Source organism: Procambarus clarkii, chromosome 71, assembly GCF_040958095.1.
Source record: "Procambarus clarkii isolate CNS0578487 chromosome 71, FALCON_Pclarkii_2.0, whole genome shotgun sequence".
Classification (NCBI taxonomy): Eukaryota; Metazoa; Arthropoda; class Malacostraca; order Decapoda; family Cambaridae; genus Procambarus; species Procambarus clarkii.
In genome coordinates this window covers 19,047,526-19,074,158 of record NC_091220.1, presented here as the reverse complement: position 1 = coordinate 19,074,158, position 26,633 = coordinate 19,047,526, and the positions used below count along the sequence as shown (strand labels likewise).

Genomic DNA, 26,633 nt, shown 5'->3' with positions numbered 1-26,633 from the left:
ACTACCCTGTAAACTCCCACTACTTAAGGTGGGTATCCCACACGCCCTATACTACCCTGTAAACTCCCACTACTTAAGGTGGGTATCCCACACAGCCTGTACTACCCTGTAAACCACCATTACTTAATTTGGGTATCCCACACGCCTTGTACTACCCTGTAAACCACCACTACCTAAGGTGGGTATCCCACACGTCCTATACTACCCTGTAAACTACCACTACTTAAGGTGGGTATCCCACACGCCCTGTACTACCCTGTAAACCCACAATTTACCATAAAAGGAGTTTAGGTTACCCACTGGACAGCAACCACGCTACTTCAGGTAAACTTAACGTAACCTTACATGATATAAGCTGCATTAAACTACTTAATAAACACAGTGAAAGCTATTAACATGAGAGCAACATTATATCTGAAATTATACTTGTATTAACAGCAAGACATTAATTAATAATTACCTACGCGATCTACAAAATCACATACACCAGTATTGTATGTTTTTATTCATCTACTTTGTATAGCACTCTTCTAAAGGCATCAGTAACTCTTACAGTATTAATAACAAGTCGAATGTGGAAACTCTAAGCCTGTATTATAGACAAATTAACCATTTATACCCACCAATTAGCCGGAGAGACAAGACACAGCCGACCCCCTTGCCTGCCAAACTGCAACTGACACTCATGTCCTTTTCCCGCCTTGGCGCCAACTTGCCGCAAGGGATATCACCTTTAAACATATTTTTAAACTAATGTCTCCGGTGATTTTGATTGGCATTATTTGTTATTAAACAATGCCAGGTTGTCTGCTATATCAATGCACCTCAAGGCGAGTCATATATGGAGTTTAAATTCGGATCAAATAAATTAAATTCGTATCAAGGTGTCTGTGGGCAAGGTGTCATGGCCGCTCACTCACCGAACACTTCTTCGGCTATATGATAGTTTATCTAGCTAGTTTATCTAGAGAGACTCGTAACAATATATTTATAAAACAGGTTAATTAGTAACCTCTCAAGAGGCTTAAACCTATGCCGTTAAGCTCTCACAGCCTCAGTTCGAACCCTTGAGAGTTGATAGAACGAAGTCGGTGAACAAATGAAGGGTGAGAGCGAAGAGGAGAGGGTGAAGGATAGGCTTAGAGAAATGGATAGGGAAAGAGATGAGAGAGAGAGAAGGGTGAGAGGGAGAAGGGGGGAGGATAGGGTGAGAGGGATGGTAATGGCGGAAGCAACACATGAATGATAATAACGGCCTTACATGAGAACAGATTACTGCGGCGTGTTCTGCCTAGCTTGTCTCAGCGCCCTCTGGGGGGGGGGGGGCTCCTAGGCTACTCCTCCATGCTGGGTGCTAGGCTACTCCCCCCAACCTGGGTGCTAGACTACTCCCCCAGGCTGGGTGCTAGGCTACTCCCCCCCAACCTGGGTGCTAGGCTACTCCCCCCATGCCTGGGTGCTAGGCTACTCCCCCACGCTGGGTGCTAGGCTACTCCCCCCCAACCTGGGTGCTAGGCTACTCCCCCAGGCTGGGTGCTAGGCTACTCCCCCCCAACCTGGGTGCTAGACTACTCCCCCCATGCCTGGGTGCTAGGCTACTCCCCCAGGCTGGGTGCTAGGCTACTCCCCCAGGCTGGGTGCTAGGCTACTCCCCCCCAACCTGGGTGCTAGACTACTCCCCCCATGCCTGGGTGCTAGGCTACTCCCCCAGGCTGGGTGCTAGGCTACTCCCCCCCAACCTGGGTGCTAGACTACTCCCCCAGGCTGGGTGCTAGGCTACCCCCCCCCCCCAACCTGGGTGCTAGACTACTCCCCCAGGCTGGGTGCTAAGCTACTCCCCCCCAACCTGGGTGCTAGGCTACTCCCCCCATGCCTGGGTGCTAGGCTACTCCCCCAGGCTGGGTGCTAGGCTACTCCCCCCCAACCTGGGTGCTAGACTACTCCCCCAGGCTGGGTGCTAGGCTACTCCCCCCCCCCAACCTGGGTGCTAGGCTACTCCCCCATGCCTGGGTGCTAGGCTACTCCCCCAACCTGGGTGCTAGGCTACTCCCCCAGCCTGGGTGCTAAGCTACTCCTCCCCATGCCTGGGTGCTAGGCTACTCCCCCCAGCCTGGGTGCTAGACTACTCCCCCAACCTGGGTGCTAGGCTACTCCCCCCAACCTGGGTGCTAGGCTACTCCCCCAGCCTGGGTGCTAGGCTACTCCCCCAGGCTGGGTGCTAGGCTACTCCCCCAGCCTGGGTGCTAGGCTACTCCGGGAGCCCATAACCATTCATACATTATTCTTCATAGGACATTACAAGACGTTCCTACATATGTATGGGAAGCTATACACAGCTCCGTATGATTATACACCATTATATCTGCCTACAATCAATACTCTCTTGATTGTGAGTGTTGTATATCCCTGTCTTCTGCCGCAGCAAGAACAGAGGGAAGGTGGACACAAGAAATCACAGAGTAAATCTTGTTCATAGGGGGGAAGGGGAACAATGCTACAGACCCCGACCAGCCTATGACAGTCCCTTACTCCACACCCGTCACCCTGCATGTTCTTGATGTGTAATATATGTTGACCAGACCACACACTAGAAGTTGAAGGGACGACGACGTTTCGGTCCGTCCTGGACCATTCTCAAGTCGATCCGCGTGTAATATATGATTTAGGCTACTAAAAAAATTGTTTTCTGATTAAATTTACTGTGGACAGGAAGCCTATTAAAGTTATTGACGTCCCCCCCCCCACTCCTCTTTCAAACACACACACATACACACACCTACAGCCACACCTACACCTACACCCACACCTACAGCCCACACTTACACCCACACCTACCCCACAATGGTCTACCATGGGACACCATGTAACAAGAAAGAGATTTATTCATAGCAACCATAGGCTGCTCCAACAATTTCCTATTCACTCGCCAATTTTCTTCTTCACTCTTGAATAACCTGAGGAATGAGGCTTTTTTTCCCTCATTCCTGCCTCCTGAGGTGTTCCGGTCTGCGTGAGGTAAATGAGTATGAGTTATGAGGTTCAGTTAATGTTTCTCTCATGGATATTGGAAGAGGAAGTCGTGGATAAAGAGATATTCACGGGAAAGGAGAAGGAAGGAGTGAGTTAAGCGATATACCTTCCCCCAAAAGAGGGGGTTTGAAAACCGGTTTCTGAACCGCTTGAGCGACAACCGGGAATTTTGGGGGTCTAGATTTTTGTTTTAGGCTTTACGACGGGAAATAAAACAATTTTTGTTTAGACTTTAGAGTTGCTATATTGCTGGTTTTTTGTGTGTGTTTTAAGAACATTTGTCCTTTATGGAGACGCCTGTTCTGCTGAGTTAAGTCTGTAGTCTGCTCTAGGGTGGTGGTGTCTGCTCTAGGGTGGTGGTGTCTGCTCTAGGGTGGTGGTGTCTGCTCTAGGGTGGTGGTGTCTGCTCTAGGGTGGTGGTGTCTGCTCTAGGGTGGTGGTGTCTGCTCTAGGGTGGTGGTGTCTGCTCTAAGGTGGGGGTGTGTGTGTTCTAGGGTGGTGGTGTCTGATCTAGGGTGGTGGTGTCTGCTCTAGGGCAAGGGGGGGTGTCTGCTCTAGAGCAAGGGGGGTGTCTGCTCTAGGGCAAGGGGGGTGTCTGCTCTAGGGCAAGGGGGGTGTCTGCTCTAGGGCAAGGGGGGGGGGTGTCTGCTCTAGGGCAAGGGGGGGGGGGTGTCTGCTCTAGGGCAAGGGGGGGGGGTGTCTGCTCTAGGGCAAGGGGGGGGGGGGTGTCTGCTCTAGGGTAAGGTAATAATATGGGTAATGTATTTACCCATATTATACATTCAAATGTATATAATATATAATTAAATTGAGTAATAGTTACATTTATTAATAAACTTGTATTGTCATCTATGTATTTATTGTATTCTATCTATGTATTTATTGTATTTATTGTATTGTATCTATGGTGATTTCTGGACAGTTCAGAAAAATGCACAAAATCTTCTACAGGGGCTCCTCTTGCGCCTGGCATCGCAGCCACTCTCAGACAACCGCCCTTACATTTTCTATTTATATTCTAATCCATTTTGTAATTTCATTTCCATCTCGATAAAATTTGACTTGAAATATACGGCATAAACTTTGGGAAGAATCTGCCGCCATATTCCCATGTAAAGTTTCCGCTCCTGTAAGTGGATTGGATTGAAAGTGGATGGAAGTTAACGAGACCATGGTGGTGGCAAGATGCGCTGCCACGGCCCGGCTGGGGGAGTATCGTCCCGCACCCGCCATATTCAAATCAATATTAATAGGTAGGAGAAGAGACGCCGTAACTCGGGAGACATCTCCCGTCACGCAGGGTGCAGTCGCACCTCCACAGATCTCCAGTATCAGCTCTTGATACTGGTAATGGCTCCAAAGAGCCACCACTTACGGGCTATTCATGCCCGTGCCACCTTTTGGGTGGTTTAATCTTTATCAATTTTCATCAATCGACGCCGTAAGGCGAGGCTAAGGCAGGGGTTCGTAGAATAGGCACGGAGGGGGCCGTTAGTACAGGCGGGCTCGTTCTCGAGTCATAATCCAGAATTCCGGGGTTCGAGTCCCTGGCTGGGTATAAATGATTGGGCGCGCGCTTCCTATCTTATGGGCTCGCCATAGCCCGTGCTACTTGGAACGTTTTTGGTCTGAGTAGCTGAATCTAAAACAACAACAACTTCTTTCACCTAATGCCCTGTTCACCCTAGCAGTAAATAGGTACCCAGCAGTTAGCTTGTGGGGGTTGAATCATAGAGAGGCTCAATAATTCGACCCCTTCGGGGTGGGGGGGGGAGGGAGGGGTTGGACCTCAATATAAGCCTAACATATACCATTTGTATAATGTGACTGCCTGTTCCCCATTACAGTGAATTATTAATTACTAATTACAGCCTTTCCACCCTTTAATTCTACCAACTGTACCCCCTTCCAATCTTCCCATTTTCCATATCTCTTCTAGTCATACCCTCCCTTCTCCCCACACCCCAGCCACCCTTCCCACGCTCTCTCTGCGGATGAAAAAACTTGGTTCATCTTTTTATATATAAGTGGAAGAGACTTTCATTGATGGAAGACGTTTCTCAGGCAAGAACTGGCGACGACGGCTCCGAGGAACACGCCGCTACTGTGGTTCCTGATAGACCTGGGGCCCGATTCACGAAGCAGTTACGCAAGTACTTACGAACGTGTACATCTTTCCTCAATCTTTGACTGCTTTGGTTACATTCATTAAACAGTTTAAAAGCATGAAAACTTGCCAAACAACTGTTGTTATTGTTATAAACAGCCTCCTGGTGCTTCGGAGCTCATTAACTGTTTAATAATTGTAAACAAAGCCGCCAAATATTGAGAAAAGATGTAGAGGTTCGTAAGTGCTTGCGTAACGGCTTCGTGAATCTGGCCCCTTCCCTACCACCTGAAGGAGACCGTTTGTAACCATATTCAAATTCAAATTCGAATTCAAATTTTTGATTCAGGTAAAAGTGCATATATAGATGATGAGTTACAAACATAATGTTGGATTTATAGATAGAGCTAGTACATACAATACCTAAAGCCACTAATACACATAGGCAATAGGTTTCTAATTGCGGGGTTTAAAGTTCTTATTTATAAGTAGGGGAAGTTTAAAGCGCTGGAAGGTATCAGTAACAGTTGAAATTGAAATTGAAATTGAAATAAGTTTATTGAGGTCAAATCCACACAAAGGGATGAGGTAGCTGAAGCTATTCTCACCCCGTTCAGTACATCGTGTTAATACATACATAGACACACATCACAAACAATAAACATATTACCAAACATTCTGAGAGATAAACATATACATTTCCTCCTTTCCACAAGTTAACGGTTGAATGACCCTTGTATCCGTCACCTCCTGTCGGTGACTCGCTTAATAATGTCTTAATGCAATAATTAGCGATTGGAAAATACGATGGAAATAGGACATTGAAAGCGTTCATCGATTGAAACAAATGCTCGTTAAACCCGAACTCTGTGTACAATCTTTAGTCCCTCGTATACAATAAGGTAGCTACTTACCCTACAGCTTTGCCTCCTTAGGCAAGTTACGCAGTACTCACAAAGATTGTGAGTATCCCGTCCACTCACAGCGACTTCACTGTACTCACTATTGGATTAGATCATTACACTCTAATGTCCAGCCCGTCCTCATCAATAAAGACCCAAAGTCCATTCCATCCACCCGCCAAACCCCCTGATTATAAATGAAAAACGGTTTACACACGACTCACAACTGATGACGTTCGAACACTTCCGGAACAAATGCTTCTTGTTGCTTTTTAGATTCAGTTACTCAGAATAAAAACTTGTACGTAGCACGGGCTATGGTGAGCCCGTGGTGGACTTACCTGGCACAGGAGCGGGGCTGTAACTTGGAGAGGAACAAGTGCTTCACTGACGACTTGTGTTCGAACCACAACGCTGTAAATGCTTCACCCACGTACTACAAATACAAATAATCGCCAACAGAACCTAAACACCTAACCTAACCTAACCAATGCCTATATATGCACAATATGCTAATATATTATAATATTAATTTATACTTGAGAAAATTCCCGTTTTGAATGAACAGCATGTTAAAATTTATGAATGCGTCTGTGGGGGTCGACCGCTGGATGTAATGGACTTGAGTCGAGGACGGGTTGCATTAGGTCATTTATATGTTTTGATATACTGTAGTTTTATAGTTTTGGTCGTTTTAATTTATACTGAATCTTATAAATCTTTGTCCTTTTTTCATTATATGTTTTTAATTAGTTTAAGTCCATCATTAATTCACTGATAATGGAGTTTTATCACCGGAACTTTTGTAGATATAGAAAAGATTTGTCCAGTACACAGCCTCAGAGTCATGAAGCAACCTGTCCTCCTACAGCCTGTCCTCCTACAACCTGTCCTCCTACAGCCTGTCCTCATACAGCCTGTCCTCATACAACCTGTCCTCCTACAACCTGTCCTCCTACAGCCTGTCCTCATACAGCCTGTCCTCCTACAACCTGTCCTCCTACAGCCTGTCCTCATACAGCCTGTCCTCCTACAACCTGTCCTCCTACAACCTGTCCTCTTACAACCTGTTTTCTGAGTTTAATAGGGGTAACTGAAGCATTTGTGAGAGACATTTTCTGTGATTAATGGGGGGTAACTGAAGCATTTATGAGACATTTTCTGTGATTAATAAGGGATAACTAAAGCATTTGGGAGAGACATTTGTAAGAGACATTTTCTGAGTTTAATAAGGGACACTGCAGGTGAAGGGTGCCAGGTAGCGCCTTGCCCTGAAGGAGTAGGGCGGGTGCCTGTCCAGGGGAGTCATTTGCTAATATATGGAGCCTGGGATCAGGTGATCACAGAGGGAATCTGGTGTCACATCTTAAGCTTCTCGTTAGTCAGGCTTCAACTGACAGACGGGTTGGTATTAGTGGCGTGCGCTCGCTTATACTTATGTGTACATGTGTGTGTGTGTTTATATGTGCATGTATATGTGTTTCTTCCCCTCTTACATGGTTGTATTCTCCTAGCTTGGTTTGAGCTTCGTCTCTTGGGCCCCGGTTCTGTCATGTCTACGTTTGAATCTATATATATAGTCTGCTTGAACTTTACTTCTTAGTTCATAATGTTACTTTTCACTGATCTGAAGAACTTATGTTTAAGATGCCAGTACTCTGCTTCCTTGGCTCATGACCATCATATATCAAACAATCCGGCCTTGTTTACCTTGATTATTCCTCCTGAGTATTTTGTAGGTCGTGATCATGTCTCTCTTGTTTATTCTTTCCTCCAGTGTCGTGAGATTTTGTTATTTTTGTATATTTCCTTATAATTCATGCCTCTTACCTCTGGAACTTGTGCGATACCTCTGGATCTTCTTCAGATTATTCTCCCATGATGGACGAATTACGGACGTCAAGGTGGGGCTGCATATTCCAGAATTGGTCTGACGTATGTAGCTGTGGCTTCCTGAAGGATTTCTCGTCATCTTGCACATCTTTTCCTTCTGCTTGACTCCGTGAGAGGATTCCCCTCTCGCTTGGTTCATAGTCTGATCTTCTGTCCCCATGTTTTACCTTTATTGTATTTACATGCTGCAGTTTAACTCTAGCAGCCATGTCTTAGTCTCCTCATTCCTGGTAGTGTGGTCCCCCCCTTCCCCCCTCCAAGGTGGTGTGGACACCCCCTTCTCCTCCACAGTGGAGGGGGTGGCCACCCTTGGTATGCTGCTCTCGTCCGGGTATCAGTGTCGTTCATTCCTGTTATATAAATGGCTTTTTCAAATTTCACAATTTAGCTTAATCTGGAGAGGTGAGGATAGTGAGGATGGTGAGGATAGGGTGAGGATAGTGAAGGCCAGTCGTAGTGCTTGCTAGAGAGCCTAAAATCTCAGCCTTAAAGGCTCCCAGACTTAACAAGAGACCACGGAGAACTCTCACAGTTTAATGCTCTCTATCTGTTAACATACTATGATAAGACCTGGCGCTGGCCACCAGTGTTCTCTGCTTCTCCTGTCTGTATTAGTCTCTAGTGAACCACTGCTTCCTAACACCTCTTGTTAGCGTGACAACACTGCCAAGGTTGTTAGCGCTAATCACTTCGTTAGAGGGTCACGTAACTATCCCAGGGCCCGAGATTGTAGTCATTTATTAATGGTTTGAGTACCTGAGACGACTATTAGTGGTGAAGGTGTTATACTTAGCTCAATAAGCATATGCTGTGGGTGTAGGGGTATGCTGCCCACAGGTATAGCAGCTGTGGGCATATGTGTCCCCACACATGCCTCTCCCCACACATGCCTCTCCCCCACACATGCCTCTCCCCCACACACCCCCTCCTCCACCCCCCACACAACCACCCACACACACAGAGACCAATTAGTTGCCGGACGCCAGATTTATAGAGTGTTCCATCTGTAACTGGGAGCCACAGTTCAGGATATTTAATGATAGTGTTCGTATCCATGGTCGTTCGGAACGAGCTTCGCCACCTATGTCCCTTGTTGAGCGGCGTCCGGCAGTTAAGGTCAAGGACGAGGTCAGGACGAGGTCAGAGGTGGTTCTTAGATGGTTCTCGTACTAACTTGTACGGGCATTTCCTTACATTTCTTAGACTCATTTGTGTATTGATGGAAGAGGTTGACATTGTCTATCAATCTAGAGAGGCTGGCCTTGTCTATCAATCTAAACAGATTGACATGGTGGTGGACCCCATACCCATCCCGTGGGCGGTAGTGGACCCCCATACCCATCCCGTGGGCGGTAGTGGACCCCCATACCCATCCCGTGGGCGGTAGTGGACCCCATACCCATCCCGTGGGCGGTAGTGGACCCCCATACCCATCCCGTGGGCGGTAGTAGACCCCCCATACCCATCCCGTGGGTGGTGGTGGACCCCATACCCATCCCGTGGGCGGTAGTGGACCCCCATACCCATACTGTAGGCGGTACTGGACCCCATACCCATCCCGTGGGCGGTAGCGGACCCCCATACCCATCCCGTGGGTGGTAGTGGACCCCCATACCCATCCCGTGGGCGGTAGTGGACCCCATACCCATTCCGTGGGCGGTAGTGGACCCCCATACCCATCCCGTGGGCGGTAGTGAACCCCCATACCCATCCCGTGGGCGGTAATGAGAAAGATTGCAGGAACATGTAATGGGTTCCACTGAAACTGCCCCTTCCCGCCAACCAAAATAATATTATTTTCCAATACATACCACAATTTAAAGGAAATTTGAATTGAAGTCCATATTGTCTTGCTTCAGCGGACAAGATATATGTGAGATCCATTTTGAATGAAGAAGTCAGAGAGAGAGACGAGAGAATGTCCCTTGTGTCCTCCTGCTCCTCCTCACACTGCTGCAAATGTAAAAGAATGTAAAAAACACTATTATATACTCTCACAAACCCAATGCACCTTCTTGTAAATAAATAAATAAATAAATAAATAAATAAATAAATAAATACATAAATAAATTTAGATAATTCACGTTTAAGTAAATTTTAATAAACAAAACTAGTACTGACAGTTCCTGCATATATAGGTTCTTTCATATAACCGAACAGCGTTTTCATATATTCAAACCGCCTTATAATTCATCTTGTACGATACTATAGAACTATAAGATGAAATTTATAGAGTAGTAAAATTATTAAAGCTCTTAATAATAAACTACAATGAACTGTACAATTAAATACTCTTAAATAGTCTTACTTTATCTATTAGATTAAGGCCTTGACCGAAAACCTATGCACATTAGTGGCTTTGCAAAAAAATGTTAGAACACTTATGTTATGTACCTTCATGGCCTAATGTACCTTCTTGTATAGATAAATAGATATATAAGGAAGGAAGATCAGGAGAGGCCGGGAGGGCGCTCCCAGGACGAGTGTCCGCCGTGAGGACCCGGTCACCACAGGACCACTAATTTGGCCAAAGTGAGTCGTGAATATTTTGTGTAAATTGAGTCAATGATGTGGGTATTTATGTGGTTATTATTGGGCACGGGGAGTCAAGAGAGCCCTCATGTACTGGGTATTGGTGGAGATGAGCCGGTTATATAGTGTAGGCTGCTCTTAGACCGGCTCTTCACTATACCCTCAATAGCAATTATTTACCTGAATTTACCTGAGAGTCATCATCTCCAGTGGCTTTGCCGGGGACAGGAAGCCCTGATGATCACTATCTCAGTGCCCTCGACGGGGGACAGGAAGCCTTGGGCATATATCTAATAGTCAAAAGGATTGTTAGGACATTTTTTGCATTTCGACAAAACTTGTTTTCTAATTGGTAGAACACTGTAACTTTATATGGTATATAATTTGTATAAATGGTTAGATTAGTCTGTGTTAACTTAGGGTGGATGGGTTTTTAAAATCTGTCGGAAAGCCGTCATGGGTACGGTATGACTTATCGTGCCCGGGCACTTTGTAGGTAACTCGCTGACTTCAGGTTAAAACTGTGTATAGCATTAGGTTAGTCTAATGGCTAGGCTAGGTTAGGCTAGGCTAGGTAAGGTTAGGCTAGGTTAGGTTAGGTTAGGCTAGGCTAGATTAGGCTAGGCTAGGCTAGGCTAGGTAATGTTAATGTAAGTTGGGTTGAATTGTCAGGTTTGGTTGGGTTTGTCAAGCGTTGAGTTGCATTTAATATAATAAAAATCCATTAGCAAACGAACTTGTACAGTTCAGTATATGAAATGATCCATATCCACTTTTTTATTTTGACCCATTCATCTAGGCCTAGATGTGGATTTTATTTTTGCTTTTTTGTTACGATAACATTATGTTTGCCTCGGTAAAAGCTTAGGTTGGGTTGCCTAAATTTACCTGAGGGCCACATCTCTCCAGTGACCTCAATGGGTACAGGAAGCCATCAGCTTGTCAAAGATACTACCTATTGTTCCTGAGAATTTTTTTAAACTGTATTTTGAACAGAAGTACTGTAGTGTCTTGACATTTATGCTTCAGTGGGTAAGCAGTTCCCTGGGTCTAAAACCATGTGGGTGAAAAGCATCTGTTTTCTGTCCATCATTTTGGCTTCTGCGTAACATTTAATCTGGATAAAGCTACAGTAGGGTCCAAAACATATCCGAAAGTAGATTACCGCTACACCAGTCTCCGTGGTGTAGTGGTAAGACACTCGCCTGGCGTTCCGCGAGCGCTTTATCATGGGTTCGTATCCTGGCCGGGGAGGATTTCCTGAGCCGCAAATCCTTAACTGTAGCCTCTGTTTAACTCGACAGTAAAATGGGTACTTGGTTGTAACAACGATTCTTCGCGGCAGGGATCGTATTCCAGGGACCTGCCCGAAACGCCACGCGTACTAGTGGCTGTACAAGAATGTAACAACTCTTGTATATATCTCAAAAAGATAGACCTAAATTTCATCTGTGGAGTCTTGTAAGTCATCTACAATGTGAAGCAGATGCAACACAAGACACTGTCAAGAGATATAATGTGCGGATACAAATAAGTGGTCTATAATGCAGCAGTACCACTAGTAAGGAGGCAGCCTGAAGCTGTGTTATTTTCCCTATGGTCTTAGAAATTCTTGTATATTATATCTCCACAATCCTTAGGTTAGACATGAGTTCTTGAGGTTCACATTTCAGCCTTTCCAATGATATATATGATAAATTACTGTAATTTGTAAGCTTTTTTTTTTTTTTTTTTAATGCTGTCACAAGAGCTATAAATTAATGTCACCAATCTGTACATGTGAAATATTGGGAAAATCCAGTGCAGTGAATTCTGCAAAATGTCTTTCTGAAAACCTGATAATGGTACATACGCTTCAGATTCGCAGTCCTCAGGTTCCAGGTTCGATCCCCGGTGGAGGCAGAAACAAATGGGCAGAGTTTATTTCACCCTGATGCTCCTGTTCACCTAGCAGTAAATAGGTACCTGGGAGTTAGACAGCTGCTATGGGCTGCTTCCAGGGGGTGTGTAACAAAAAGGAGGCCTGGTCGAGGACCGGGCCGCGGGGACGCTAAGCCCCGAAATCATCTCAAAATAACCTCAAGAAGAAAGCATGAGTTCCAGAAATCTAATTTTTCTTCACTCCTGCCAAATGCGGCATTGATGATGATGTTTGACAAGTTCAATGACTAAACATGTACTGTACTAATTGCAGTACAGTACTGTATTTGTTTTTAATGATTGATCTTTGCTGTATTGCTGTACAGGCTCTGGATATCCATGCCAGTGGCTTCTAACCTAGAAATATATTTTTCCCTAATTATAAGTTTAGACTTCTAATATGATTTAAATTTGTTGTTTATTTAGGCTTTATTATACGAAGCTCAGCTTCACTGTTTGTTATTTAAATATGTAAATACAGTAATTTGAATCATTAAATGCAAATACAAGTACAGTAATGTACAGTACTATAATTCCTCAGCAAAGCTAAAGTAAAATGTTTTAACATTTAGTTTTTCTCATAAAAATACTTAATATACACTTTTGTTGCAGATGCTGCTGCGACGAGTGTCTAGACTCTCGTCCTACGGTAGAGTTCTTTTAATTCCGTCAGTACCGGCAGTTGGTTCTAGAAATGTGTCGATACTTACAAACCATAATGGACTGAGGCTTAATTTGTCATCTGGGCTGTTGCAGTGTCAGTTTAAGACGGCAACTGTTCCACCATACAGCTTGGCTTCTAGAACAGTGCCAGGGTAAGGAAGTTTCAAAATGAACCGATTGTGATACTGTATGTTATTTCTTGTGAGGTACATAAGTCTAAACATTTTATTACTACATTCTATGATAGGCAAAATTTGCTACATTCTATGATAGGTAAAATTTGTTACATTCTATGATAGGCAAAATTTCCTATATTATTATTCTGTGTGGTCATTGTACCTTGGTGGCCTTGATGGGGAGAAGTACTGTACCCAGTAGTTTGGGCTTGCACAATCTTGATTTTTTTATGTTGGGATTTGAGATTCTGACTAGGCATTGGAACGAGTTTGATTATCAGTGCCATGATTTCCTAGTACATAATGTCACTTGTATATTTGTTAATAATATTAACATTACAGATTGAAAGCCACTTTAGAAGCAAGGATGTCAACATGGTTTCCAAACACTCAAACAAGTCTCTTGGCTGCTCCTGTACCTGTCAGTGCAGTTCAGACACGGTCAGTCATCAAGTGGTCCATGCGAAAGGGCAAGCGCAAGAGTGTTAAAGCAGTCATCAAGCGATTTAAGAGACTTGATTGGTAAGTTGTTTTAACCTTGCTATTGGTCAGATCTCTCGGCTATGTGCCTTTCTTAGAATATTTGGGAAAAAAAAGTTCTTTGCAATCAAGTTAAAATACTGTATTTAAATACTTGTATAATACTGCATATAAAATGTTCTATATACAGTATTATCTTAAATATACTGTACAGAATTTCAAATTATTTACATTCTGATATTGATACCAGTTTCAGAAATTTTGTTGTTACATCTTAAGGAGCCCGGTGCATGGGCACTGAAACTTCCTCATACACACTCAATTTTTTTTGTGCATAATCCTCATGGCGAATGGTTCAACTTTTCCTTATAAATCAACATCATAACATGAATAAAAAAAGTTAAAAAAAAATCACAATTTCAAATTGCTATAAATATCTTATAATGTCTCCAATTGCAACTGTGGAACAATTGAGACAGGAAGTCATCTCCCTCACTGTTGAGATGACTGGATATGGGTAAAGTCAGTTTTGTGTGCTAAGCCACTGGGAATGTGATTAGTAAATATGTTTCCAGACAATAACCAAGGGCACTGAATTCAGAGCTCATAGAAGGTACTAGGCACCAAAGATATCATTATAGCTGGTTATCAATAAGATTTAAATAATTTGTTTACATTACAGAATGCAGTATCCTACTTAAAACAAATGTTATTTTTCTATACATTGCTATACTGTACAGCACTACATTGATTAAACCTAAATATATAATTTCAGGGCAGGCCGAGGCATTTGGATACGTGCTAGAGCAGGAGCGAGCAAAAGGATGTGGAAAAAGTCTCCTGCACAAAGGCGGCGATGCAAGACACATGTATTCGTCAATGCTACACAGTCTAATTTGTTAGATAAAATGGTAGGAAATGTCCTGTTTAACATTTCATAGGGGACTTGCATTTCCTGATGAAGTACATTATTCTCCAGATAATTGTTTTTCTCTCACTCCAAGTGACCAATAGCTTGGTGCATGTCAGCAACATTACAAAGCATTTAAAATATGAAAAACTTAACTCTATTTTCTAATGAAATTTTAAATGCACTTTTGTACAAGAAAGGCTCTCATAATTGTGTTTAATCTAGTAGTAGTAGTAGGCATCCATCAGTCTCAGGAGACTATGGAGTTGTGCTCTGGTTGTCAGTCTGGAGTGGCCTCACCAGGGTGCAAAGCCAGGGTAGGTTGATACGGGGGAGAAGCTGTTACCCAGGCAGCAGGTCCCCCGCTCTCCACGGCGCTGAAAGTCTCCAATGGAAAGGCATACGCCAATACGATTGGTTCCAGCGCCGTCGCAGGAACTGTGAGCAACTGTCAACTTATCTATGTTGTGAGGAATTTAGAGTGCTTAATGAAGATCCCAGTACCAGTACTTTGCATTGTCAAATACCGACAAGTAAATTCTCTACTGTTGACTCGTAAGTTTCTTCATTCTATCGACTCCAGATCATTGAAGTCTTTGAGTGATTTTATGGCCAGTAAGCCACAAAGACACATTTACATTGATATTGATGACATGCTAATAGTCTAAATGAGTTTATTATGTGGCCTAGTTTTTATTTTTGTGCCCATAAGATATTCTTAATTTGATGTTATGAGAAATGATGAGACAAATTGCAACAGGGGTGAAGTCTCTGGTCACCAGACAATGATACAAAAAAAATCTAGTGTCTCTTGACCAATGCATAAAATGGGATTTCAAGTGTCAGAAACTCTTTGCTTACTGTATTCAGTACTACAAAATCATTTTAAAATGGCATGTAATAGAAAATTGCTGCAATAAATATGCTAATGTTCATGTGTGCTGTGATTCAGTGCTTGGTTCTGAAAAAATTAATTTGTTCTTTTAATTTAAGTTGTTATATATGATTTAATGTCCTTTTTAAATTTTCAGGGCAAGGTATGATTATTTACATGAAGGATAACACTGGGTAGACATTGGGTACAACATTGGGTACAACAGTGCATTGAAGGCAATGGTACTCTGACATGGGTATCTAAATTGCTCCTGTATTCAGTGTCTGCAAATCAATTGAAAATGCCACCAATATTATATCAAACACACCTTGCTGCCTTACATATTGATATTAGACTTTAACATTAGGTGGTTTCCAAGGAATGAATCACGAAACATGGTGTGTCTTGTTTCTAGTCTTGAGACTCGTGGAAAGAAAGTTACTGTACTAAACAACATGAGTACTAATAGAGTACTGTACTACAGTACATATATCAAATCTTGATGCTTAGCGGTTCCCTAGAAATGAACCACTGAACATAATAGCAGACATTTCACTGATATTCCTGGATGCTAGTCTTTGGACACCAGCAGGCTACAGTGTCTAGGAACTAAGCACCGTATGTGTTACTCTAGGAGTGGTGCCTAGTCATATGAAAATGAAAGATATATTATAGGCAATGCTATACAGTACACTCTTATATTAGCAAAATTCTCTTACAAATAAGTGGTGTATCTTACTGGAAACTGGCATCAGGGTGTCTGTACACTTGCATGTGCAGTTATAAACTGCATGTTGCACTTTTAGGCAATATTAACACTGGAATGGATGCTGTATGTACAAATTCTCTCTTGAATCATACCATTAATTTTGTAATAAACCTAATGCTGGACTATACAACTTTAGTCCACCAAGAATATTAATACCATAAGTATCCAGAGATGAGCAACTGTACTAAATTAGTACAGTCCTTGCATAATCAGGTTCAGAAAGAATTGTTGAACGTTAAAATAATTTTTTTTGTTTTGTTTGCCATGTACAGGTTACTCGGTGCTGGAAGAGAGTGCGACACTACCCTGATGATCCTTACAAGTCATACATGCGACGCGACAACTATTATTTAACTCGGTCATACCCAAGAGAATTTTATTAAGCTGATGTAAAATGGTCTTTTCTTTGAAATATGTAAATATTGTAGCAAATAAATGTTGACCAGTTTATTAGTTACCATTAACACCTTATAAAATAATTTATATAGATAGCCACTTTTTTTCCCATATGAAAATACTACTACAGTAACACTAAATGTTTAGTACACAATTTCTAATGTGTGTACCAAAATTTCCCACATTTCAGATATTTTGAAAACTGCAGGGGGGGTTTGGGCAAAATATGACCCATCACCTTTTTCAGCAATTGGCATATTTTCGGTATAAAACATCGTAATTTGAAAATGAAAATAGGTGCAGAGAGTCAGAATTCGGCTCTAAAATCACGCTCAGGAGCCAAATTTCCCACATTTTAGATATTTTGAAAACTGCAGGGGGGGTTTGGGCAAAATGTGACCCATCGCCGTTTTCACAAATTGGCATATTTTCAGACTCAAAATTTGCGCAGTGTCAGAAATCGGCTAAAATATAATGCTCATAAGTCAGATATGTGATATTTCTGATATTTAGAAAACTGCAGGGGGGTTTGGCCAAAATACGACTCATCGTCGTTTTCACTAACTGGCATATTTTCGGTATAATAATTCGTAATTTCAAACATCAGATATGTGCAATGAGCCAGAATTCGGCTCGAAAATAACGCTCATGAAACAGATTTCCGATATTCCAAAAATTGTAGGGGGGGGGGGGCAACATATGGCTCATCGCCGTTTTCACTAATTGGCCTCACCGCAATTGAGGCAGCGAGCCTGGGGAGAAGTGCACTCCGACTTAACCCTTACACATGGGACAGAGAGACAGTACCGGAGCATCGGAGGGCACCATGCCCAAACCTCCAGCACTTATTACAGAGCCGAGGAGAGGGAATGTACTTCTGGACGGAGCACCTGGCACCAGCAAGAATGACAGAGGGCGGAAGGGTCCTACCATCAAAGGTAATCTTCACAACCCGAAGGGGCTGACGGTGACAACCACGAGGGGAACAAGTAAACGTGTCTACCTGGAGAACAGAATGGCCCTGGGCTTCGAGAATATGCCAAATATCTTCGTGGCAGGCTTGTAGATTAATAACACCGGTTGCAACATGCGGTGGGAGGAGAACAGTGCCAACACTGGCATTCAATCGAGCATTCTTGGAGACCCGAGCAGGGATCTTGCAAGGCAGGATAAGGCGGCCAAGCGGGTGGCTGCATCCTGAGAAGCAGCAGCAACGACACATATACCGAGACGGGTGGGGTTGAAAGTAACAGAGGCATCTACAGAATCAACAAGGTGCCTGTGGAGGGAGAAATCGTCAGGAGGCGAGAATCCAGAGGGAGGAGATTAAAGTATTTGTCCCACAAAGCGGGACCAAACAAGGCTTGGTACGCATCAGTACGGGAAGGGATCGTGTGAGTGCGGCCGTGGCGAGGACAGCATTGAGAACCCTCAGAGAGAGGGGTTAAAAGACGCAGTAGTCACAATGAGAGACTGAGCCGTGCCAGGGGACGAGGTGGTCACCACTGGGAGCTTGTGGCTCGACTACCACAGAGGAGGGAGGGGAGCCGAGGGGAGTAGTCAGGAGGGTCAAAGAAGAAGCAAGGTCGGGGTCCAATGCAGCGGGGTCTACAGAGCCCGGTCTTCCAACAGTGCGACTCGGGGGGCTTGGTCGCCCACCCCACAAGCCTGAGAAGGTACAAGAGGAACATTATCTGACATAAAAACGAGAGGTAATACTTTCATTCACGAATGTGCCCCCACACCCACCACAGAGCCACAATTAGAGGCTGAACACCCAACAAGTGAGTATACGCCCCACAAATGCCCCTTTAAGAACCGTCAGTCCGTCGAGATTGGGTTCAGTGACGAAAGGAGGATTGACAATAAAAGGGTCCCCTCGCTCGAGACGTTGGGTACTACAGTTCTACGGGTGCAAGAGTATGCCTCCTCAAACACCCGGGCATCTAAACCAAAGAAGGTGAAAAGAATGATCAAAACAGGCACAAGGTCGGCGGGAAATGACAATTAGAAAGGAGAAGAGGGGGGGGGGGAGAAAAACGAAACAAAAGGAAAAGTTGCCCAGCAAAATTAGTTTGGACAGCAGCAGGAGTACAAGGCCACAAAAGGACAGAGGACTGTCCCATAGAGCATCACACCCCGGCAGCCGCCCACCAAGCCCCCTCATGGCAACAACGAGCTGGACAGGGAGAGGGTAAAGGTTGGAAGAGGTTAATAAAAGCACCTGTGTGAGGTCACAATTTACTGCAATCACATGAATTAAAATTTAGATTTCTCTCATTACAGTAATAAGATGTTACAAAACACTTCCTAAAAGCCATTTCTATTGTTTACACACTCAAATATAACTCATATAATACAATAACTATTCACACTCCTGCATTCACCATAAAAGTCATGAGATGACCTAATGTTGCCACATTTGACTGAATAATACGTTGAATACGCTCCGTATAGCATGAACCCATAGGAGGATCAGAAGTACGTTGGTGGTGCCCAGAAGGTAACTCAAGCCATCGATCTGGAGAGGGAGTGTGGTCACGCATGTACATCCATACATCCTGAAGTATACATACTAACTCAAATGGTGCCAAGTTGTCAACCATCTGTGGCAACACTCCCAATGGACCCGGCAAGAACTGGGCTGTAACCATTACATCGAGAAGGTATCGTGTAGCATACAGAGCCTCTGGAGCTTGCTTGGCTCTAGAAAGGGGACAAGTATTCCAAAATGCAGTAAGAGCAGCTGTTAGTGCTCGGACAAGAACAGAGCAGTAACTAAGGGCAGCACGGTAAGTGGCCACAAATTCCAGAAGGGACCATGCTATAGGAAAATCTTCAAAAGTTTTCTTAATGGCCAGATCTCTCTCAAAAGTAAATTTGATATACTCTTCTGGCCAAGGAAACCCATTGAACATGATATCTGGTGATATTAGCTCTACTAAAAGAAGAGCAACAGTTGAAGCTCCTTCGCCATTGCCTTGAGAAGAACAGCAAATACTAAGAGTATTAAGCAGGAGCTGGGTGTGAAGTCTCACTATATCAGGTGGGAGAGTAGTGTACTGGTGGTGTTGTACAGGCCTTCCATTTCCAATAATACCCATGTGAAAGATACTAGTGTGAGATTGTGGAACTTTCACCCATGAGTTAAATTGTCTATTGGCTTGGATCAACATTTCTCCTGGAATGTTCTTGAAATCAAGGTGAGCTTCTTTCTGTGCACCAAAAAGATGAGCACACTCGGGCCTGAACACACCTTCAACAAGTAGTCGAATAATATGGTTGAGAGCAAGAGACGAGTGAGCCAACTGACTTAACACACGCTGGCACCTCCCAATATTACAAACCTTCTTGGTAACACTGGACTCGTGTAGGCTGCTGAAAAAGTAAAAAATAGTAGCATGGCTCAAACTTAAGATATGACCTACAGGAATTGGTTTTTTCAAAGGCAATTGGCAAAGCACTTGCACAGCAGCTGTGCCAAGAGCTGGATTATTAATAAGTTCAGCTAACAGAGGAATATTTATCAAAATGGCCTCTGTAAGTGTTGGATGAATGTGCAATTTTTCCTTACGTCCTCGACAAAGTAAGGTCTCCAAACAATTCAGTGAAGTCAGGATAGTAGAAGACTCAGTTTGAGGTTGAAGTGCCCCGGCAAGTGCAGTGGACAGTGGTGAGTTTGGTGCATGTTGGACAACCTGATTTAGCATTAGAGCTGTGATGACAGCCGAGAGAATTTGCTGGTGGCCAACTGTTCCATCTTGAGTGCGACAATGTAACAAATGACCGAGCGTGGTGGTAGCTGTTGCAGGTCCTTGTTGTACTACTACTAGTGTGATCAACTGCTTTAAATGACCAATTACAGCTTGGCAACCAGGATTTGCTAAGGTTTCCTCTACAAGTCCAGCAACAGGAGATATGGCTTTACCACCTACTGCCATTCCCACATCACTTCCATCTAACCCACCTCCTCGAAGACCCACCAGGAATGGTATGTGAATACGATTAGACCCGGCATTTCTCCTCATGTAGGTAACCATGCATATCTCTCCAACCACACCTTGCAATATATTATTAACAGCAGAAGCAACAGCTGGGGGTAATTTTGCAGCGGATGCTGCACCCTGTAGCAGAAGGCGCAGAAGAGATGGTGCAGCAGATCCACCTGTATCCAATACTAAGTGAACCACCATTTCTTGTAGTTGGCTATGTGATGTAAAGTATTTTGGAACCCACCATCCTACTTGAACAGCCAGTGCTGCAAGATGGTCACTTGGCATCAAGAGTGTATCTAAACCAGAAGTGAGAGCAGCCAACACTGCCCTTGATCTACTGGTTACAGCTAGGCACAACAAAAATGGAACTGATGCCTTTGTTTCAGGATCTGATGCTCCATTAAAGGTACGGAGCAAAATTGCATGTAAACTCCGCCGAATATCTGGCAAATGACGATCTGCCAAGTGACTTAGGATCTTGTTAACGCTAGCCAGCTGGTGCTCAGGTGGTCGACCATGACAAGTTGCAAAACTTCGGAGACCTAGAGCCAGCACTCGACTTATGACAGTAGCTGGGAAGGAACAGCCAACATGTGCTACTAGCCAATCAAGGGCTGGTCCACTAGCAGCACTTGCATCAAGAAGAGCGGCAACAGCAGTGTCTGGATCATGAGCCACGCACACCACAGTGAGAGAAGCTAAAGTACGTGCAGGGCTACACGACAGCCAACCAGCAACTACCTCTTCCAGGGTAGCATCGCCTCTACCCACTACTGTGTTAGCAAACTCGACGGACCATCGCCCCAGCTGTTCTACAGCCCATTGACTAACAAGAGGTCCCCAGACCCCTGGAGTGGATTCCAAAAGGTCTCCTAACAAGCTTTCAAGTTGTCCAGAGAGTCCATCATCTGCATTCTCAGTTTTTCGAGAACTATCTCCAGCACTGTATCCTCGCATGTGAGACGATACCTGAAATATAAAAACATATTTGCCTAAAGTATGTCTTAAGTACTACTAGTGAAGTGCAAGAGAATGTGCAACTGAGCTGAGCATTCCACTTCAATTAATATTTCAGACATCCTTGTGCACAGGAATCGTAGCAGATATGTGGAAAAAGGCAAACACAGTACCAATCTATGAAAATGGTAGTCGAGAGGAACCTGTAAATTATAGACCCGTATCATTAACAAGCATGGTAGTCAAAACATTAGAAAATTTTTTTAAAGCCAAATGGGTTGAACACCTAGAGAGTAATGACATAATAAAGGGGGGATAGAAATAGCCTAAGCTACTCTATCCCTATGAGATGTATTTCTTGCTTATCTCAATAAACATATTTGAACTTGAACTTGACATAATAACGGACAGACAGTATGGTTTTCGAACAAGATGATCCTGTGTAGCAAATCTTTTTAAGTTTTGTGATAGAGCCACAGAGAAACTACTGGAAAGAGGTGGTTGGGTTGACTGTGTCTATCTGAACCTAAAAAAGGCTTTTGATAAGAGTTCCACACAAGAGGCTGTTCAGGAAACTGGAACATGGTCGAGGGTTGAGAGGAAGACTTCTGACAGGAATGAAACATTTTCTAACTGACAGATGAGAGCAGCCATCAGAGACACTGTATCTGACTGAAGGAGTGTTACTAGCGGAGTACCACAAACTTCAGCTCTTGCACCAGTAATGTTCATCATCTACATAAATGATCTACCAGAAGAAATGAAGAATTACATTAACATGTTTGCAAATGATGCTAAGATACTGGGGAAGATAGAAGATGCAGACGATTGTAAAGCCCTTCAAATTCACCTAGATAAAATAAGTACTTGGAGCATTACGTGGCAACTTTCTAACTTTAGAATAGCTTTTAAATGATGTACTGTACATGGATGGTAAAATATTAAAACCTTTACAACATTTGTCAGACCAAAATTGGAATAAAGCAGTGGTTGTATGGTGTCCATATCTCGAGAAGCACATCAATAAATTGAAAAAGGCACAAAGACATGCAACTAAATGGCTTCAGGAACTAAAAAAAACAAGAGCTACGAGGAGACATTAGAGGCATTCAATATACCAAAGCTAGAAGACAGATGAGGATGTGATATGATCACTGCGTAGAAAACAGTAACAGGAATTAAAAAAATTGGCACACAAAAATTTTTGAAAACTGCAACTTCAAGAACATTAGAACAGGATCAAATTAAGGAAATAAATCTGCTGAAAAAACATTAAAAAATTAACTTTTACAGTGGCAGATGGTTCAAACAAGTTAAGTGAGGTGGTGGTGGAGGTTAAGACAGTCAGTATTGTAGTTTCAAATCATCATATGACAAAGAGTACTGGGACGGCTGGACACCATGACCATGGCTCTTATCCTGTAACTACATTTAAGTAATTACACACATTCCCAGGCTGAAGCCCACAGCAGCTAACTCTTAGGTACCTATTTACTACTAGGGCCACAGAGGAAACAGGTGAAAGAAACTGTGCATTTGTTTCTCTCTGGAACCGAACCCGGGTCAGTAGACTGTGAATCCCAAATGCCATCCGCAGTGGTCAACACAGTCTGGTCAGAAATAAAAGGTCATAGGTTCAATTCCCGCAGCAAGACAAAGACACTTGTTCTTTTCACCTGATGATTCTGTTAACCTAGCAATACACAGGTACCAGGGAGTTAGGCAACTCTAAGTCGAAACAGGGTTCCTATACTTGATTATGAGAAAGAATACACAAATCTTGAATATTTCAAGCCATCACACAAAGGTTTTCTTTAGATAATTTTTTTTTTAATATATCATAAGATATCCCTACATGTGGTACCTAATAAAACAAAAGTATAACTATATGTCCATTTTAACACAAAACCCCCATGTATGTACCTGTCTGGACAATGTATGCGCCAAAAATGCCAGAGCTGCAGGTCGTGCTGGAGGCAAGTTACGCAAGAGGAAGAGTGCAGTTTCTGCAGTCGTCTGTTCTTCTCCCTCACTGATGGCATCTCTTCTTCCACCATGGCTTCTCTTGTCAGAAGTTGTCAAAGCCAGATTCAGGAAGCGGTCTAATTCTGTCAACAACACGGTGGTTGAGATGCCCCGCCCACCCCCATCCATGTTTATGCCATGACCGGCTTCCATTGGACCGGTCACCACCATGGTAGTAATGCCTTATTCACTTCTTGATGGCACTACATACAAACCCTAATAACAAAAAATATATTAGTCACAAGATGTATTCAACATGAAACAAATTTAAAATTAACAGCTAATTTATACAGTATTTAACATATAATTTATACAGTACAATTCTTCTTCAGAATTATTTTAACATTTAGGTTTGGTTAACACTGTAAATATGAAATCAAACTTGTTAAGTGAGAAAATCCACAGGAGAATTCCAGATACCTCAGGAATTCTCGAGGGTGTAATACCTGTAGTACGTCAGGTTGCAATTTTTTTGACCATGTCGTGGTGTAGTCGTTTAGAGCGTGCATCTGGGAATACCCAGCACATAGTCTCCCATACCCACCAGTCTCCGTGGTGTAGTGGTAAGACGCTCACCTGGCATTCCGCGAGCGCTTTGTCATGGGTTCATATCCTGGCCGGGGAGGATTTACTGAGTGCAAATCCTTAACTGTAGCCTTTGTTTAACTCAACAGTAAAATGGGTACTTGGTTGTAAAAACGATTCTTCATGGGGGTTGTATTCCAGGGACCATAGGATTAAGAACTTGCCCGAAATGCTACGCGTACTAGTGGCTGTACAAGAATGTAAGAACTCTTGTATATATCTCAAAAAAAAAAAAAAAAAAAAAAAAAAAAAATAGGTTCAAGTTCTCATCACGGCTCCTGTGGATTTTCTTGTTGATATATTAGTACAGTATTAAGCTTTAGTCAAAGTGTTTCCCCCCCTACACCTTGCCCAAAATGCTATGCGTATTAGTGGCTTTAGGTGTTTATATACTAGCTCTATCTATAAATCCAACATTATGTTTGTAACTCATCTTCTGTGTGTGTACTTTTACCTGAATAAATATTTTGATTTTGATATCATGATACAGTAATGTGTATTTATGTTAAGTGGCACCCATATGCAGCTCTGCCACTAATTTATGCATTACTGGAGGAGGAGGACTAATGTGGTACACAGATAAGCACATTTATAAAAATAATTTAAAACCCATGGGAGAATTTTAAAGTTATGTGGGTTTAAGGCGGGTTATAATGTAGTTGAAGAGATCATTTATGTTCTAGTGTTGCTAAACAAGATGAGAAGAACAAATCCACAAGGACCGTGACGAGGATTCGAACCTACATCCGAGATCATCCCAGACACAGGTTCGAATCTTAGTCACGGCCCTTGTGGATTTGTTCATTTGATGTATCACGCTATTGTGATTTGTGTGTGTAAAGATGAGTAGTTTACAAAGCTTTCTCTTCAGTTGTTCGTCGATGATAACCAAGTCGACGGGGCTCGGCGAGCTGCGACACAACGGCTACAGCAGTCACAACACAACCAAATGATACCAAGTGTGAGCCAAGTGGAAGTTCAGCAATGGTTGGGCAAAGTTTCCTTACACCTGATTTACCTGAGAGCACTAACCCTAGTGCCCTTGATGAGGACAGGAAGCCAGCAGCGTGTCGAAGGTCCTGCGACCCGATACGGTTGTTCACCTAACAATAAATAGAACCCCGGACTCTAGATAACTTGTGGGTTGTAACGTAGGGAAAGTCAGCTGCTGGCCTGAGGGAAGGTCTCCATAGGTCTAATGGGCTCCCTGTCCCAGACTAAGACATTAAAATAATTGTTTTGAAGAGTCTGAGTTGAAGATGCTGGATTACCGAGACTGAGCTGAATTAATGAGGCTCCTTGTTGAGAAGGTTGGAAGATGACTAGGACGAGTCACACTCGGCTGGCAACCCAGCGGGTTTTCTTCCTATTGGGGAGTGTTGATTGATAAAGATTAAGCCACCCAAAAGGTGGCACGGGCATGAATAGCCCGTAAATGGGGAGTGTTGTACATACTGTCACTATGGTGGTGTGTCCACTCACAGGATAAGTGGCGCTGCCTAATAAATTTGCCAATAATTAATTAGCCAGCCAATAATTACTGGCTGGCCAAAAATTTAACCCCTCGGGGCAAAAATAACAAATTAAGTCACTCCATTCACACTCATATTTACCATCACGGACACACAATTTCTATGTTCCGAACATACATATTATTGGTCACTGTTACAAAATCACAATATAATGCCCTTAATAGTTAAAATCTTCTACTGAGTAGGTATATAGTTATTAAAAATTAGTGATGTAGACCTGATGTGGACTTCATAACAACGGCCGCCAGTGTCAACATCCCAGACAGTGTTGCCAGCGCCAACTTGCGGAAAGTAGCGGAGCTGATGGGCTAAAAGTAGCGAATTTGTCATAAAAGTAGCCCAATTTTAGCCCCTGGGGAGGATTATCTTGCGGTTACTTTTTCTTTCAAAGGTTCCTAGGATCAACGTCCCCAGGGGCCGGTCTCTGACCAGGGCTCCTGAGGTAAGTGGTCTAGTCAATCAGGTTGTTTGACTCGCCTGTGATTTGTACACATTATATTATTAAAGCATAAATAATCATCATTGAGTTTCTTAATATTAATAGCCCAACTTGCTTTTAAACTAGCCCAAAAAGTCGCAAGTAGCGAAATAAAAAAAATGGGAGCGTGGGGCTCTCAGAAGTAGCCTAATTCGTTACTTGTAGCCCAATCTGGCAACACTGATCCCAGTAACCACAAACATGACCCAACGAACAAAACATATTTTGTTCTGGGATAAACTATTATTTATTTATTATTTAATTATTATTATTTATATTTATTTATTATTTATATTATTATTATTTACGGCCGCTAGTGTCAACATCCCACCGACTACAAACATGATCCAACGAACAAAACATATTTTGTGCTGGGGTAAACTATTATAAGTTATTTGGGGGTAAACTG

The 26,633-nt window shown here is 43.1% G+C and overlaps 2 protein-coding genes and 1 long non-coding RNA gene across 6 annotated transcripts in view; 1 reads left to right on the top strand and 2 right to left on the bottom strand.

Annotated features, from left to right (window-relative positions):
- LOC138356323 (uncharacterized) overlaps positions 1-9,879 on the bottom strand; it is a 51,080-nt gene extending 41,201 nt beyond the window's left edge. Inside the window, exon 1 of the long non-coding RNA XR_011224354.1 lies at positions 9,744-9,879. This is a non-coding gene — a long non-coding RNA (uncharacterized lncRNA). The remainder of the gene's footprint in view (positions 1-9,743) is intronic.
- A 428-nt stretch (positions 9,880-10,307) lies between these two features.
- mRpL35 (mitochondrial ribosomal protein L35) lies at positions 10,308-16,706 on the top strand. Its single transcript, XM_045726377.2, has 5 exons — positions 10,308-10,464; positions 12,997-13,199; positions 13,566-13,745; positions 14,479-14,614; positions 16,529-16,706. The coding sequence occupies exons 2-5, from the start codon at positions 12,997-12,999 to the stop codon at positions 16,637-16,639; spliced, it is 630 nt and encodes a 209-aa protein (XP_045582333.1). The 5' UTR covers positions 10,308-10,464; the 3' UTR covers positions 16,640-16,706.
- Positions 16,707-18,881: 2,175 nt separating this feature from the next.
- On the bottom strand, positions 18,882-26,116 carry omd (integrator complex subunit 5 omd). 4 transcript variants are annotated; one of them, XM_045726380.2, is made up of 3 exons: positions 25,964-26,116; positions 23,528-23,845; positions 18,882-21,616 (listed from the first exon to the last, which is right to left on the bottom strand). In XM_045726380.2, the coding sequence occupies exons 2-3, from the start codon at positions 23,798-23,800 to the stop codon at positions 19,022-19,024; spliced, it is 2,868 nt and encodes a 955-aa protein (XP_045582336.1). In that variant the 5' UTR covers positions 23,801-23,845; positions 25,964-26,116; the 3' UTR covers positions 18,882-19,021. The 4 variants fall into 4 exon arrangements, with proteins under 4 accessions (XP_045582336.1, XP_069168303.1, XP_069168304.1 ...); XM_069312202.1 differs by having other exon boundaries at positions 25,828-26,001; XM_069312203.1 differs by lacking the exon at positions 25,964-26,116 and adding an exon at positions 25,486-25,781.
- Between the last annotated feature and the right edge of the window lie 517 nt (positions 26,117-26,633).

Coding starts and splice junctions, on each gene's coding strand:
- mRpL35 (XM_045726377.2), top strand. CDS start 12,997: ATGCTGCTGCGACGAGTGTCTAGACTCTCGTCCTACGGTAGAGTTCTT. Junction 13,200..13,565: donor GCTTCTAGAACAGTGCCAGG/GTAAGGAAGTTT, acceptor TTAACATTACAG/ATTGAAAGCCACTTTAGAAG. Junction 14,615..16,528: donor CTAATTTGTTAGATAAAATG/GTAGGAAATGTC, acceptor TGCCATGTACAG/GTTACTCGGTGCTGGAAGAG.
- omd (XM_045726380.2), bottom strand. CDS start 23,800: ATGGTGGTGACCGGTCCAATGGAAGCCGGTCATGGCATAAACATGGAT. Junction 21,617..23,527: donor CGCATACATTGTCCAGACAG/GTACATACATGG, acceptor TTTATATTTCAG/GTATCGTCTCACATGCGAGG.